This window comes from Triturus cristatus, chromosome 7, assembly GCF_964204655.1.
Source record: "Triturus cristatus chromosome 7, aTriCri1.1, whole genome shotgun sequence".
Taxonomy (NCBI): domain Eukaryota; kingdom Metazoa; phylum Chordata; class Amphibia; order Caudata; family Salamandridae; genus Triturus; species Triturus cristatus.
In genome coordinates this window covers 461,374-477,603 of record NC_140590.1, presented here as the reverse complement: position 1 = coordinate 477,603, position 16,230 = coordinate 461,374, and the positions used below count along the sequence as shown (strand labels likewise).

Below are 16,230 nucleotides of genomic sequence, written 5' to 3'. Positions count from 1 at the left end.
CGCTTGCGAAGGAGTAGTCGTCCTTGCAAGAAGGAGTCCAGAGTCAAGGTATTGTGGGAAATAAATTCCTATATTCCCTTAGTGGAACTATTCTCCAGAGGAATTTCGAGTGAGGCAAAGATTCACTCCAGAAGAGAGCAACAGTCTTCCTGGAGTTCAGGAAGCCGAAGAAGATTCCAGAAGGTATACAGAGGCTCTCACTCTGCTCCGGTAGGATTATCGTCGAGCTAAGGGAGGCCAAGAACTTGAGACTGAACAAGAAAGGAAACAAGTAAGAACGATTCTAATTAAGATTTGAATTCATGTATTAGACTTTGCTGACAGAAGAAAAGACTCACGCACGCTGGCTTCTTCCCTGTCCTTCCCTGGCGTACTTACCTGTTCTTTCCTTCCTTGTTTTCCTATACTTCCCTTTTTGCGCGTTTTCCCCTTGAAGCCAAATATTTCCAGTTGTTCACACCGCCTTGACCAGAACTAAGGTTCACTAAAGACTTTGAGATCAACTTATCAACTGCTACGCAGTCCTCTCTGGCAGGAGTAACTAAATAGCCATTCAGACAGACTAACACAAGGTAAAAGAAGAGTTAAAGGGAGGTAGATCAGTTAGAATACAGAGTGAGTAGAATAGGTGACCACATAATCAAACTTATATCTCCTTTGTGCATTAGGTTGAGAATCACACCTACCAGAGATTAGTCAGCTGAATCAGATGAGGAGCCCAAACACCAGCGAATCTGGGTAGGGGAGGTAATAAAGATGTTTAGAGCAGAGACGGCCAGGTAATTAGAGTAAATAAGATTGAAGTGATATCTCCCTCTGTGCATTAGGTACTCCAAGACAGTTTCATCAAGAATAGAAGAAGGAGTCCAGAAACGCTCGAGTGTCTCTTCTTTGTCCCATTCCCCTTTCCTGGAGCCATTGTATTCACAGTGTGTTCCGGGAGGAGGGCATTGGGAGCTAGCAGCATTCTGCCTCCGTGGGATTCTGGCGCAACTTCTCTGACAATGGCGACCGTAAACAACTCTTTCCTGGTACAATACTAACAGCGGCGGGTCACGTGACCTATACCCATGCATAAGTCCTACCTCCCTCTCCACCACGCCACCTCCCGGACTCAGTGGAGAGGGTAGGTCGATTTACGATACATGGGAAGGAGATATGTAAGTACACGACTTACTCTATTATTCTTTATATCCTGTTCTACACGTGTCCTTCACGCAGCTTAGCACAGCTCTCTGATACGTGCACAAACAAACATATCCTTGACGATTGATTTGGTAATCATTATCACTTGGTTCTCGCTTCTCTAACCGCCACACTTCGTGTAGTTCGGCTAGCTGTTAACTTACAAAGTCTTGACGATCAATTCTGTATTCGTTAGTACTTTGCTTTTGTTTCTGCAAAGAACCACCATACTCCGTGTAGTATAGTGAGTTGTAAACGTATTAAGCTTTAACGATTGATTTTGGAATTATTCCTACGCACCTTGACTATACTTCACCCCAACCCCTTGATTACGCCTCAAGTGGCACCTCTCTCTTTCTCTCCTTTTTTGGGCACTAACCAACGAAGGATATACAACAACTGACGTGTATAACCCTTTTAACAGCAGAATAACAGGGACATAAAATGGAAGCAAGCTATGGTGATGCCGATATTGAAAAAGGCTACATTAGATCCAGTAAAACCAGAACACTATCGGCCCATTTCTTTGCTTCCCTGGGTCTCTAAGATCGCTGAGGCTCATGTTAATAATATCCTTTCTGATCATCTCTTAAATATAGGTATCCTCCACCCCTCCCAGAATGGCTTCAGAGCAGGCCATAGTACTGAGACAGCCTTGGTGGCTATGGTTGAGCATCTTCGAGGATTGTTAGACTCTGGACAGACGGCGGCACTGATCCTCTTGGATCTCAGTGCCGCTTTTGATACTGTTTCCCACTCGATTTTGCTCCAGAGATTGAGGGAAGCCGGAGTCGATGGCACTGCCTTCGACTGGTTCTGCTAATTTTTGGCCGAGCGTACTTTTAAAGTGTGCACTCCCCCCTTTGAGTCTTCTCCCCGCCCTATTTCCCAAGGAGTTCCGCAGGGTTCGGCGCTTAGTCCGACTCTGTTTAACCTGTATGTGAGACCGCTGACGGAGGTTGCCAACAAGTGGGGTTTAACCATGGTGTCATACGCCGACGACACTCAGTTAGCGGTCGCACTGAATGGGAACACTGCGCTGAATGCCTCTAGTTTCCAAAGTGCTCTTAGAGAGGTGGCAAGTTGGATGACCGATAATCGTCTCCAACTTAATGCAGCTAAAACCGAAGTGCTGGTGCTGGGAAAAGAAATCCATCTCTGGGGAGATAACTGGTGGCCGTCAGAGCTTGGCCAAACTCCTGCGCCAGTATCCCAGGTGAAGAATCTGGGGATCCTGCTCGACACCAATCTTTCATTCATCCCCCACACAAAGAAAGTGGCGGGTACCTGTTTTGGCGTTCTTCAGAGTCTCAGGCCTATTTTTAAATTCTTAGACGCTGCAACCAGGCAACTCATAGTGCAGGCTATGATCCTTTCTAGGTTGGATTATGCCAGTGCACTTTTATTGGGCACCAATCAAGCAGAGCCCACACGCCTTCAGCGTGTGCAAAATGCAGCTGCTCGAATGCTGATCGGGCTGCCAAAGTTCTGCTCAGTTAGGCGTTCTATCTCCGATCTTCATTGGTTGCCCGTCAGGCAGAGGATACAATTTAAAGTACTGTGTCTGGCTTTTAAAATTCTGAAGTTGTCTTCCCCTCCTATCCTAGCTCAGACCATATCATACTATACTCCTGCCAGAACACTACGTTCAACAGGACAATTTCTAGCTAAAGTTCCCCGCTTTAAAAAAGCTAGAATGGGCGGTCGCTCATTCAGTGTTTTGGCGGCTAGCCTCTGGAATACATTGCCGGTTAGTATTCGATCTATTTCTGACTTGTTTCTTTTCAGGAAAGCTGTAAAAACATTCCTGTTTCCTCTGGTCTAGGGGTTCGGCTGGTCTGATACATTGGCTGTTATGTTGCTCGTCCTTTGTAGCGCCGGGACGCCGCTTGACTGTGGCATCTGTGCGCTCTATAAATAAAAAATAACATAACATAACATAACAATGCTCTCCCAGAACGAAGGGTAATTCCTCTTTACACTCAGATGCTGACCCTATGACTTAGTTTTAAGTCCCTCCGAGTCTCAGAACACACACATGATCAGTTGATATGAGGCCCAAGTGCCTTCAGACACTGTGTACAAGAGGTAGTTTCCATGTATTTTATTATTGCTCATGGAAGCCCCTCCCACATCAGCCCTTTTTCGCTTAACATACCACTTTATAGTGTTTTATCCTCTTTTTGCTCAAACAAACTACCACACCAGACCACATGATTTATGCAACTCTCGTTTCAATTTAGTCCTATGACTTTGAGGAACACAATCCCATGTACAGTCCACCGAGTACTGTTGATGACAGGCTTATAACCGATTAGGGTGAGTCTTCAATGTACGGATGCCTGCTGCTTTTAATAGATGTTCCACTTTGGCGAGTAGTCACTTTAGCTCACCAAGGGATCCACCACTTCGTCGTTTTATAAAGTTTGATGGATGCTGCGACTCTGCACCACATTTTACTTAAGTCACAGAGTGTGAGTCACATTGAAGGCTATCATACGAACCTTTTTATACCGAAGCACTTGTTTTAATATTTAACCATACCTTTTTCTTTTCAGGTAGTTCCTGACATCAACAGGTATTGAGTCTAAATACGTAGACTATTTACAACCCTGACCTGAATAGGTTCATAAATGTAGATATTATCCTTTTTTCCCTTTGATAAGGTCCTGAAGAATCACGAGTAGAGATACTCTGCGAGAAACATGTTGACCAACTTCTGACAGTTACATGCCACTTTAATCCGGGACATTACACCCGTATAAGTGCTATGTACACACGTTTTTAATCCCAGGTAGGAGGCCACCAGAATAAAATTCGTTCTCACTAGGCACTCCTCACCTCATTTTAATCACACTACCTTATATCTACATCTAACAGGCCCCACACCCGCACTTCACCAATACGGCAGTCGGATTAAAGATCTCTGCTAAAGTGCCCCTTCGAGGGAGCCCGTCGGGCATTGCACCGCCGGCCCGACGAGGAGCAGCCCAAATGATGAAGCATGACACCTGCAAGGGTGTGTGAGGGCATTCAAATCCGACATATGGATTTTCCAATTAGGTCTACACGGTGCTTCTAATTTACGCCAGCCTTCTTGCTGACACCACTCTCCTTTTTTGAGGAACTATAGGAACACTTGTTGTTACACCTGCCGAGCTGAGCACACAATCTGCTATTTGCAAAGCCACCAGGAGAATAATTGTTAGTTGTTGTCTATTTGCAAGACCATCAGCCAAACCATATATCATTTGTGATATTTAGCCAGCAGCTGGGAAATACTGAATTATTTTTGCTGTATACCAGACTGCCTGTAAAACAGTATAAAATATCTGCTATTTAATCAGCAGCCATGAAATGTATTAGGTTTATATGCTATTTTAATAGCCACTAGCATACTTTCTTGTATTTCCTCTTTCTCTGTGTGCTGCAAAATACTGCACATATAAAAGAAGTGCAAATAAGAGGAGAAATTAAAACATTTCTCCTCGTAGCGCCTCCTAAGCACCACCCTTGGGGTGGTGTTAGATTCTGATGTATTCCGCAGGTTTACGGTTTCTCATAAACCTAGGAATGCTTCAGATTCCATTGGTTTGGCGTGGCAACGCCCACAGCAACACCCATTGAATGCCACTTTCACACTGTTTAATGTTTGAAAGGGGCACATATTTACAAGTCCCTGAAAAGCCACGTAAAGTGGCTTTACGTGCCCTTGTAAACATGCTTTGGCACATGGCACCACCTGAGTGCCACTAGAGCCTTGTAAATGAGGCCCTTGGATAATAGAAGAACTCCCACAGTTCATCCTGGGCAAGGTCAACTAAGCCATGGACCACCTGCCATTGCAGCTCAGAGCATCAATGAGACCAGCACCACCACCCCAGACACGCATCACCCACCTGAACAACTGCTCTGTTCCCTTTGGGTGACAACTGGACCTGATTCCTCTAAGTGCTAACCTCAGAACACCAGAACTTCAGCAACAGGAAACTGGAGACCAGGAACTGCAGAAAACCAGAGACTCTCCTAAGCTGTCTGTAACTGTGGAAGAAAGAGAGACGCACAACCAGTCAACAATAAATTAGATCATCTGCTGTCTGAGGAGTCCCATCTGGGGGCTGAGCGGACTCTGCACCGGATAACCACATTGCAGTGGAGCCCAAATAGCTGAGGGAGCATTCAGAGGAAGTGTCGGGATCCTGAATCTAAGCTCGATTGCGCATCATTGCCTCTGCATGCAGCGTCTTTTCCGCTTGTATAACCTGATGCAGATTGGAAGTGGCTTGTACTTGTGGTACAACACCTGCTCTTCCTACACCTCCCTGTACGACTGGCTCCATGAATGACAGCTTGTTCTGCAAATCCTTCACTCCCTATCCGCAGCACCTGGTGAGCAGTAGATTTCAGCCAGGTCAATGATTTTCATATCAACGTCTGAGCTCACTTGCAGCCTTTAGTGGTAGAACAGGGAGTATTAGATGCCTAACTCTCGGAGGCATCTCTTAACCACTAGAGACGAGCCCCTCTGCCTCTGCACCTCTGTGACGTAGTTAGTGAAGAAAATAACTGTGGTGTAATCCACTTTCACCTCCCCCATCTTGCGTACCTTCCTCAGGACAGTGTCGATCCCTGTAGGAGGCGGAATAGAAAAGGTCTAGGACCTGCCCCCAGCAGCGTGTGCCACACTGGCACTCGATAAGTCTACTCCACACCAAAGAATGGGGAGATTTCACCTGCTGGCAGTCGGTCATACAACCATGTCTCAGTATATGCCGCTGCATCATCCCCTTCTACTTTCTCTGGCAGATCCGACACCCTCACGTTATTACACTGGGAGCGGCCCTCCGCATGCTCCAACATTTTTGTCAGTGACTTACATGTGCCATTAGCTGCTCCACCTCCAATGCTGCACTCAGGGTACTCGGGGGGGACTTTGGCCAGTTCTTGCTCAATGTTGTGTACCTTGTAACTCAGCTTGTGATGATCTGCTAGCTCAAGGGAAGGCAACTGTGATTTTGTCTATGCGGCCCTCAAAGGAAGTGCCCGTTTGTTCGAGGGAGGTACCCACTGTAGGCACAGGGTCTAGTTTGGAGTTCATGCTGTCCACTGTCACTAGCCTCTCGCGGCCAGCGATCTGCAGCCGCTCAGTTCACTGACACGTAGGAGTGGCCACATGTCGACGCAGTCTCCTTCTGCAGGTGGGCCATCGTTGCGCCAGATGCCCAGGCACTATGTATAACATGCCATGCGCCAGACGCCCAGGCACTATGTATAACATGCAGTGCAGTGCAATATGGCTAGCTGCCCCTCTCCTTGAGTCAGGTGTATGCTAGCTAAGAATCTTCATTCATTCGACACCAGTGGAAATTCCCTGTGCACACAAGAGCTCACTACCAGGGGATGAAGAAAGACAGTACCACACGGTCGCCTCCTCCCATCTAACAGTGGCAATCAGATTCAGTGTTCCCCTGTGCCTCAGTGAGTGACTGCAATCAAGCTGCATGCTCAAGAGCCTGTGCCTGAACCAACCCCCGTGCCCCTGGCACCCGCCGCCACCTACAGCCGATACCAGTGACTTGAGCAAGTTGATGGAGTCCCCCACCAGTCTTGTGCGGTGCCCTTGGTGATGTAGGTCAGCCAGAGCACTGGAATTTCTCAGGGCACATTCTGCACCCCACCCACAGGTGCTAGGCTTCGGCCCGACTTAACACCTGGACCTCTTCTGCTCCATGCCCCACCTTCTCCTCTCCTAATCTGGACATTGCCACCAGGCCTCAATCTGCTACACTCTCTCTGATTCTGTGCCTCAGCCAGCAGGGGCCTCAGCCAGGTGGGATTTCAGAAGCCTCGGAACAGCAGTTGCTGCTAAGTCCGCTGGCGAACCTCCTGATGCAGGTGATGCAAATGGACCCCCTTACACGTGAAATTGCAGCGCTCCCACAACACAAGTTCAGCGCAGTTTAGGGACCTCACCCTCCACAGCATCCTAGCAGCACCACATCCTCCAGCCTGTGATGCAGAGAGGCGCGGCCAACCATTGGCAATCTCCTCCGTGCACCCCGATGTAGTGGTGGCATGTGTTATGTAATGCAGACCTCCCTACGTTGGTGCGTAGGAGCGCTTCTACTGATCGCAGCTCCAAGTGGTGCCAGGTGGTTTTCTCACACAGGTCACCAATGGGTCTCCATGCAACCTGCCAGACTTCACCACAAGTTAAGGGCAATCGCCGACGCCTCATTGTCTACCGCCACAGCCCACAGGCTTGGGCCTGATGTGGCCCACCTCGACCATCAGACTGCAGCGACTCCACAGCACCACCGCCTCCCACTCCGGGTCTCAGACGCAGGCCCAGCGAGGCCTCTGGAGACTGTCCCTGCTTCCAGGCATCGGCTGCCATGGTGTCGCAAGGATGGCGCTCTAAAAAGTGCTGCATCACTGTTTTTTCCCCGTGATGCGCCTCTTTTCCTAAATGAGGCCCTGATTCTGAATTTCCTCTTCCCCTGGGAATCTGGCTGGTCATACTGGCTGTTGCTGAGTTTAGAGGGGGGTTGTTGACCTGTGCTGAACTTGGCCCTGGCTGCTCCATTCTGCATTCCATTGTTTTTATTTTATTTTTTCATTAGAGGTGGATTTATGCTTCTAGAGTCTGAAAAGTGACATTGAGCTGACGAACACGATTTTTTTGCCGCTCATTGGCCTTTCGTCATTTTTCTCAAGCTAATGTCAATATTTTTATCGCCTTGACGCTAGTGTTAGGGGCAGTTTTCATCACGGCTAGCTGATACTATCGCCAGGTAGCCACGTATTGTAAATATGTCGCTAATAGGGCGATAGTTTTTGGCGATAAAAGCGTTAATAAAATTGCCGCTAACCAACACAAAAACTGGTTAGCAGCAAATTTTGTAAATATACCCCTCAGATGGATCCCCACCGAATCCAGAAAGGCGGTCATCCACAACGTCATCAGCAGTAGACTCGACTACGGCAATGCACTCTATGCCGGCGTCCCCCAGAAACTCCACTGGCTCCCAGTCAAGAACAGAATCGCTTTTAAGCTCCTAATACACGCTTACAAAGCCCTCCGCGAAGCAGGACCAGCAGATCTGAACCACCATCTCTCATTACACACCCCCACCAGGCACCGCGGCTCCACCCAACTGGTCCTGGCCTGCGTCCCTCTGATCCACAAGACCAGAGCAGGAGGAAGATCCTCCTCCAACTTCCATGCCAAGTCCTGGAACACCCCGACTCTCCACCTCAGGCAATTCCCGTCGCTGACCCAATTCAGAAAGGATCTCAAGACCTGGCTCTTCGACTGAACCCCAGCGCCCAGACGGATCAGCAACCCCCTCCCCCTTCAACACCTTGAAACCCTCATGGATGCGTATTCACACTTTATAAACCCCTGATTGATTGATTACCTAATATTTGGTGTTACTACCATGCTCAATTGAACAATCTGTGAAGAATAAAAGGCGTGTTCAGTTTTTTGGCCCTCAGCTGGCCTGCAGTGATGGTCTTCCCCGGTGTTACCACCCACCGTCACAGAAAGACTGCACGTGCAAGTATGAGGTAGGGAAGCAGGTATAATCTGGAACAATCATGAAACTGAAGTGGATCAGGATTTGCCTGTGCTTGCAAAGAAAAATACATTATATGCAGAGGCTGCGATGGAAGGGAGCCAGGAGTCCAAAACAACAGGAGTATTAGAGTGAAAACACTGAGGAATTCATAAGGCACAGACAGTACAGGAGTGTAGGTGAAACAGAAACAAAAGACTGTCAGGGAGATTGAGACATTGCAAAGATGCATAGGGATGGCCAAATGGTGGTGGAAGTAGAGACTCAAACAAGAAATTATACATGATCTCTGCTATTTAGCTAGCGACCAGGTAAGCAGTGAAATCGCTTCGCTATTTTCATGCTGTGTGCGAAGAGTACATTCTCTGCTATTTTTTCGGCGGACAGGTAAAAGTGACGTTTCTTAGGTATTTGCATGGTAGCTGGTGGAAAAGTCTGTGATCTTCTCTACTTTAGTAGGCAGCCAAGTAAACAGCATAGTCTCTTTGTTATTTGCATGGTCACTAGCCAAGTAGTACATGGCCACTGCTATCTAGCCAGCAGCTGGGTAAATAGCAAAGTTTCTTTGCTATTGTCATGGCCGAATATTACATAATCTCTGCTACCTTGCCTGCTGTTAGGTAAATAGTGAAGTTTTTTTGCGCAGCCGTAGGCCAAATAGTACATATTCTCTGCTTTGTAGCCAGCAGTGGACTTTGATATTTATTTACCTAGCAGCATGAAATAGCCTCTATATTAGTTTAAAGGTGACTTGAAGAAGAAGAACAAGGAGTAAAAAAAGATACCTGTAAATTGAACATAAAACACATGACTCACATGCAACATGCCTCAGTGGATGACACAAGATGGGACTGTGTGTAGGCCCGCCACCTTTTCATTTTAGGTGAATGGTGATTACTCACTACAGCCCATCTTACTCAGTCTACCAAGCAGCCCATGGATCTCTCTCTTTGTGGTCAAAGCCTTAATGCTCGACCACAACTCCAAGTGAAGACAGAGGTCTGTGAGCTGCGGAAAGCTGCAGTCTCTGCAGGACGAGTCATGCTGCTCCCACACGGCTGCAGCTATGTGCGCTCTCTGGTTTACCTCATGGCTATGTCTATGGGATACAAATAATACATACAGATATACCTATGGCAAGATTTCTCTTATACACTTCAAATAAAGACCCCTGTGCATTGGATGCCTCACCTATTGCATTGGAAGAATGACCATTTATTGCACAACACACTTTTCATAAAATAACCAGTGGTGGTTGGAACCAGTGTCTCAGATACATAGCAGGGAGGTGCAACTGCTGGGTGCCACCAACAAGGCAGGGCTTAGCAGCATTGCTGAACACATTACACCTGCTGGGTATCATTTCCTGCTGCTCACATACTCTTCCCATGAATAGTGAAGGAATATATTTAGGGTGTTTTTGGTCTTACCATTTCTTACCTTTGTTTCAGGGTTGCTGAAGCAGATTGATGCTGGTGGAGCGCGGTTTGTAGCAGGGGCCAACACCAATAACGACATTTACTGCCTGGTTGAAAGTGCCACGGTGTCAGCGAATGGTGGCTCACCATTGCCCTGGACCAACATTCCAGGGAGCCTAAAGTACTACAGCTGTGGCCCTCTGGGCTGCTGGGGAGTGAACGCAGCCAATAACATCTACTACCGATCCTCCACAAGCCCAAACTTCTGCGCTGGCACCAGCTGGCAAGCCATCAGTGGTAGCCTTGTCATGATTGAAGTTGGGAGCGATGGGTCTGTATATGGAGTCAACGGCGCGGGTGTACTGTATCGAAGGTAAAGTCATGAGAATTGAAGGAAATGCTGATGGTCTGCTATTGTTGAGAGAGACAGACATGCATGCTGATGCGGGGCGAGGGCCATCAGCCGTAGATACTGTGAGCCTGTATATGAAGGGCTGCCAGGAATTGCCGTCACAACAGTTTGTGTCAATGCATCCACTGTTTGGTGCGGACTCCATCAGCAGAACAGAGCCCTGACCCAAACAGTTTTCTCTTTCTATTTTCAAAAATAAGAACAAAAACTCTCCCATCCCATGGTGAGGTGAGCATTTAGCAGTTTTCACTGCCCACTCATATAAACGTAGCATACATTCCAATCTGTAGAATTCCATTTAAGCGAAACAGATTGCAAGGTCAACAGTGAGTGAGACCACTCAGGTCCACAACAGCACAAGTCATTAGATTATAATTCCTGTTCACCCACCTAGCCGGGAAGAAGCCAATGTGCAGGAATATATGTTGCTTTTTCTGCACACCACATCCTTGCATCTTATTCCTTGATTATTAGTAGTGGAGCTTGATTTAGAAGAACATTCTAACACATCCTGCAATTTGAGTCTATATTTTAAACAAAAAACTTGAACATAAGAAGCAAAGCTCTAATCCAGGGACAGTTTTACATAATTTAACTTGCCACATTCTTAATTAACCTACATTAAAATGAAACACTTGCACTCCAACAGACCGTATAGGAATCTATACGTCTCGCATCCATGGACAGTTATCCACACATCTCCTCTGCTCCTGACGTCCAATCTCACAAACACTGCCCGGACATCATCCACTTCTGTATACCCACCACCTACCTGAAACATGACCCCACCAAAACCTCTCAGTACACCAGGCAGTCTACACTCTGCTCCTTGGAGGTCAATGCAGACGTGTGTCCCTCCCATACCCACCACCTACCTGAAACATGACCCCACCAAAACCTCTCAGTACACCAGGCATCCTACACTCTTCTCGTTGGAGGTCAATGCAGTCGTGAGTCCTTCCTGCTGCCTTGACGTGCACTCTCTGCTTGAGCTGTGGGTAAAGCAGAAGTGAATTCCTCCCATACCCCCCACCTCCATGAAGCTTGATCCCACAAACGTCTCAGTTCACCAGGCAGTCTACACTCTTCTCGTTGGAGGTCAATGCAGACGTCTGCACCTCCCATACCCCCCACCTCCATGAAGCTTGATCCCACAAACGTCTCAGTTCACCAGGCAGTCTACACTCTTCTCGTTGGAGGTCAATGCAGACGTCTGCACCTCCCATACCCCCCACCTCCATGAAGCTTGATCCCACAAATGTCTCAGTAAACCAGGCAGTCTACACTCTTCTCCTTGGAGGTCAATGCAGTCGTGAGTCCCTGCTGCTTCCTTGACGTGAGTAAAGCAGAGCCCAAATATACTCAATATAATGAATTTTACTTGTCAGGGGATAGTCATAGGAGAGTGGCCACTGTCCCTATCCCAGAGGACCACATATTTGCTACTCCTTTGAATGCACATCATGCATTGTCAAGCCCATACACAATGGGAAACGTGCCAGAGTAATCCAAAATGGTACCCAGTACCTGCCGAGCATCAATCCTCTCCCTCCCAGACTGTGATCTGAAAGACCAGACCAGACCCCTGATCACACACAGGAACGGGGGTCACAGGTCCGACTCCAATATCATCCAATATACCTTCCAGCGTGAGACGCAGGGGGATCATTTATCGAACTAACCCACCACTCTGCCCAGTCACTGCCTGTCACTCATCCGCTGAAGCACTTCTCGAACCACCCCTCCCCTCACATGCACCGACACTCCACCAAAGCTTCCACCTTCTCTTAGGCCTCTACCAAATCCCCTCAAATGACTCTTAACCGACAGGCACCCTTGCACAGACATGCTCTGTCAATCTTTACCATGCCCCCCCCAAAAATCGCAAGCCTCCAGCCCGCTCCCTTGCTCACCAGCTAGACCTCACCTGTCTTTGGTGACGTCAAACCCATTGCATGTTTCAGCCTGAAGGATGCAGTGCTCCCCTGCCTGGGATGTGCGCCCCTCCTTTCTGGCTTCTATGCTATGTAGGGGGACCCCTGCTCTGCCACTGCTGTTGCAAGTAAAGCCCTGTCTCTTCATGCACGGCAGGGTGGTAGCCTTCCACTTTTGTCTCTCACCAGTGCTGGCCAGGTGCCCACCCCAGCTCCACCATAACCGACAGGCACCAAGCAGCAGAAGTGCCATGTTCTCCAGCTCCATCCAGATGACCAGCAGTGGTCCCGCTCCCACCTCAGAGGTGCTGGGACTTGAAACTCCCTTGTGCAGCTGCTGATTGAGCAGTGCCTGCATCCACCACAGGGCCCAGCAGCTCCATGGAGATGGCTTAGTGCTAAGCTGTGCTGCTAGTTACGACAAGGTTTGCGTGGGCATGGGAGCCATAGGGTCAGCAGGTAGTTGAGCCGGTGGCAACAGCTGTCACTCAGGCTCATGACCCACGCCCACACTGTGTGTGGCCTTAGCCCATGGAGACTGTGACATGAAGCTTTTAACCAGTGGTGTTTGCTATTCACCTTTCACTAAGATGGATGTGTGTCAGCTTTCTTGGTGATCTCACACTATGCATGGCTGCTTGGTCCTGAAGAGAATGGGCTGGTTAGAAGATGTGTGCTGTTGTTGGCCACCCACAACCACTGCCATGAATTAGGAATTGCTCATGAGAAGTGCATGTTGCACAGATGCAAAATTGGTGCCACTGCATTGTCTAGAGTGCAATCACTCATTGGAATGTGGTTGCGTCCTCCTATTTTCCTCATGTACTAGTTCTGTAAGGCACACCACTGGACTCAACAAGAATGTATAAGAAAGTACAAATAGTCCAAAACAGACAGGCTTAGTCCATATCAACCTGAAGCTAGGATAGAAGTAACAAAAATGTGCTCTTTGAGGGAGGGCATTACCCTCCATGTGCTGTACAGTTGTGTAGCTGCCTGTGCGTAGACACTGAGGGGGTTATTTATGAGAGACTTGCATCATGAAGTCATGCAAAGCCACTCTGCTTGGCTTTGAGTGACCTCATAAATCTTCAATAAGGCGACACAACACAAATCGTTGCGTCACCTTACGCTGTGCTTGGGAGACGTTTCAAGGTCAGTGCAGTGGGTGTTTCCATGCTACACCCATGGAATTTGACGCTGCCCCAGATTTACAAAATCTTGTAAACCTGGGGAAGCACCAAATATGTACATCTCCCAAGGTGAGGTGTAACGAGGTTAAATATTGTTATTTCTCTTCATTTTTTCCTCTTGCTGTGTCTGCCGCATCCTGCAGCACACATAGAAAGAGTAAAATGCCAACACAATCCATTACAACGCATACCCCATTACAACAAACAATTTACTATTCTAATTCCACTTTGGGGAATGCGTTGTAATAGTTTGTGGTGTAAAGCCCTGCGTTGTAAAAGATTTTGCGGTGTGAAAAATGTGGGGTAATGGCATACAGAGTAATGCATGCGGGGTAAAGGATGTCTCCCACCATGTGCTGGGGGTGATCTTGTAATGCATATCGTGAATTAGAAGATGTCAATATCTCTATTAAACATCATCTAACCATTTCAGGGACGGAATAACAGCAATTGCACCGACTGGAACCAGCTGGACCGATCTGCAATACCAGAACCGACAGTTCAGGCACGTGTCGTCGGACCTCGGCCTGATCTGGGCGATCACCACAGATCAAAAGATCTTTAGATGTCAAGCTTAGATCCGAGGCAAGAAGAAGGACCCCTGCAACTAAATACAGATCACAAAATCTGCGGAACCTTTTCCTTCTGTCATTGGGACGAGTGTGCACTTTATGATTAAACCTCTGTTGCATTTTAATACCTCTCTTGCACCTCCCCCTCTCTCTTTATCTCTGTCGCTCTATGGGGGATATTCTCAGGAACAGGAGATAATTATCGCCAAAATAGGTTAACGCAATTTTCATATCGCTGTCTATCGCGGGAAAATAACTCTGTGTTAACGTCGTATTATCAACACCGTGGTAACATGCGATAGTTTCCCGATAATGTGTCAAATGTCCGTGATAATCTCAATCCGAATGTGATAAAAGTTGCCATGGGCCCAACCGCGATAAAAAAATCAGCGGTAAGCTGCGCCAGGCCTGCAATTCACAGTCAGGCAGGAAAAATCACTATAAAAGCAGAAAAAAAACACAAACAAAACCAAACCAACTGTGAAGCACAATGGAGGTAGCTGGAGCAAGTACAGAGGAAAGCCAGAACCCCACAAGCCCCACGGAGGACCAGCCTGGGACCTCGGGGTCAGGGAAGGGCAAGGAGAAGAAGAAGACGCGGTTCAGTCCGCAGGAAAACAGGATCCTGATAACAGAGGTCAGGAGGAGGGGTGGTCCGGGGGGTTCCTGGGGGTGGTGCCGGTGGGTGTTTTGGCCGTCTTGGGTCTCCGAGCTGCATGATCGGTAGCTCCATGACATGTGTTGGTCTTCAGGTGTGGCTCTGGGCTGGGCTCGCTTTCATGCTGCAGGTTGTCGTCCTGCTTAACACCAGTAAAAGGCAGGTGTAAATCCCTGCTGCTAACGCGCCTTATCGCCTGTTTTTTGGATTGCAGATCTGGCTGGTCATTGAGAATATCGCGAAGCGGTGTTTTCATGTGTTTTTGCACGGGAACGCCTACTCTGCATATTACTAGCGTTAGTTGTCCCTCACGTCCGTGGCGATGTTTTCTGAGGCAGCTCTCGCTGGAAAACTGGTGATATCTGCAGTTTGTACCAGCTTGGGGATAGGACGATAAATCTATTGCCACTTTTGTGCCGCTAAGTGCCGATAAATAGGTGATAAGTCCTTCAGAATATGCCCCTATATCTCTCTCTCTAGGTCTGTCTGTCTCTTTCTCCCTCTCTCTCTCCCACTCTCTCTCTCTCTCTCTCTCTCTCTCTATGTCTCCCTCTTTTTTCTACATCTCTATCACAACTCTCTCTACAGCTCTCTGCTCCCCTCTACACCTCTCTCACTCTCTCTCCTTCCAGCTCTATCTCGCTGTCTCATTTTTCCTGTCTCTCAGCTCTCCTTTTCTTCTCTTTCTCTCTTCTTCTCTCCATGTCCATCCCTCCGCTTCTCTGCCGCCCAGCTGCGCCCTTCTCTCTCTGTCAATCTTTGCCTTTACTTCTCTTATTTTCTTCACATGTCTTCCCTCTCCATGGCTAAGCCACTTCTCTGTTTCACATCCGTACTGCTTTGTTCATAATAATGTTCAATATCTGTTTTTTGATATCTGAAATCAATACAAAAACAAAAATCAATAATTAAAATCAAAATTAAATAACTAAATAAATAATTCAGCAATGTGCTCTTGCATTCAGCATCTGGGCATGTGAATGAATCTTGAAATAAAATTCAGCATCGCAGCCTCCTGCAGTCTCCTCGTCTCCTTGCAGTCTCATCGCAGCCTCCTGCAGTCTCCTCGCTTCCTTGCAGTGTCATCGCAGCCTCCTGCAGTCTCGTAGCTTCCTTGCAGTCTCATCGCAGCCTCCTGCAGTCTCCTCGCTTCCTTGCAGTGTCATCGCAGCCTCCTGCAGTCTCGTAGCTTCCTTGCAGTCTCATCGCAGCCTCCTGCAGTCTCCTCGCTTCCTTGCAGTGTCATCGCAGCCTCCTGCAGTCTCGTTGCTTCCTTGC

At 47.9% G+C, this 16,230-nt stretch overlaps 1 protein-coding gene across 1 annotated transcript in view; it reads left to right on the top strand.

Annotated features, from left to right (window-relative positions):
* Window positions 1-15,962, top strand: part of LOC146808655 (fish-egg lectin-like) — a 134,073-nt gene extending 118,111 nt beyond the window's left edge. The window contains exons 3-4 of the mRNA XM_085615450.1: window positions 10,217-10,556; window positions 14,156-15,962. Of these exons, the coding sequence (XP_085471576.1) occupies window positions 10,217-10,556; window positions 14,156-14,300 (485 nt within the window). The 3' untranslated portion in view covers window positions 14,301-15,962. The remainder of the gene's footprint in view (window positions 1-10,216; window positions 10,557-14,155) is intronic.
* Window positions 15,963-16,230: the final 268 nt, after the last annotated feature.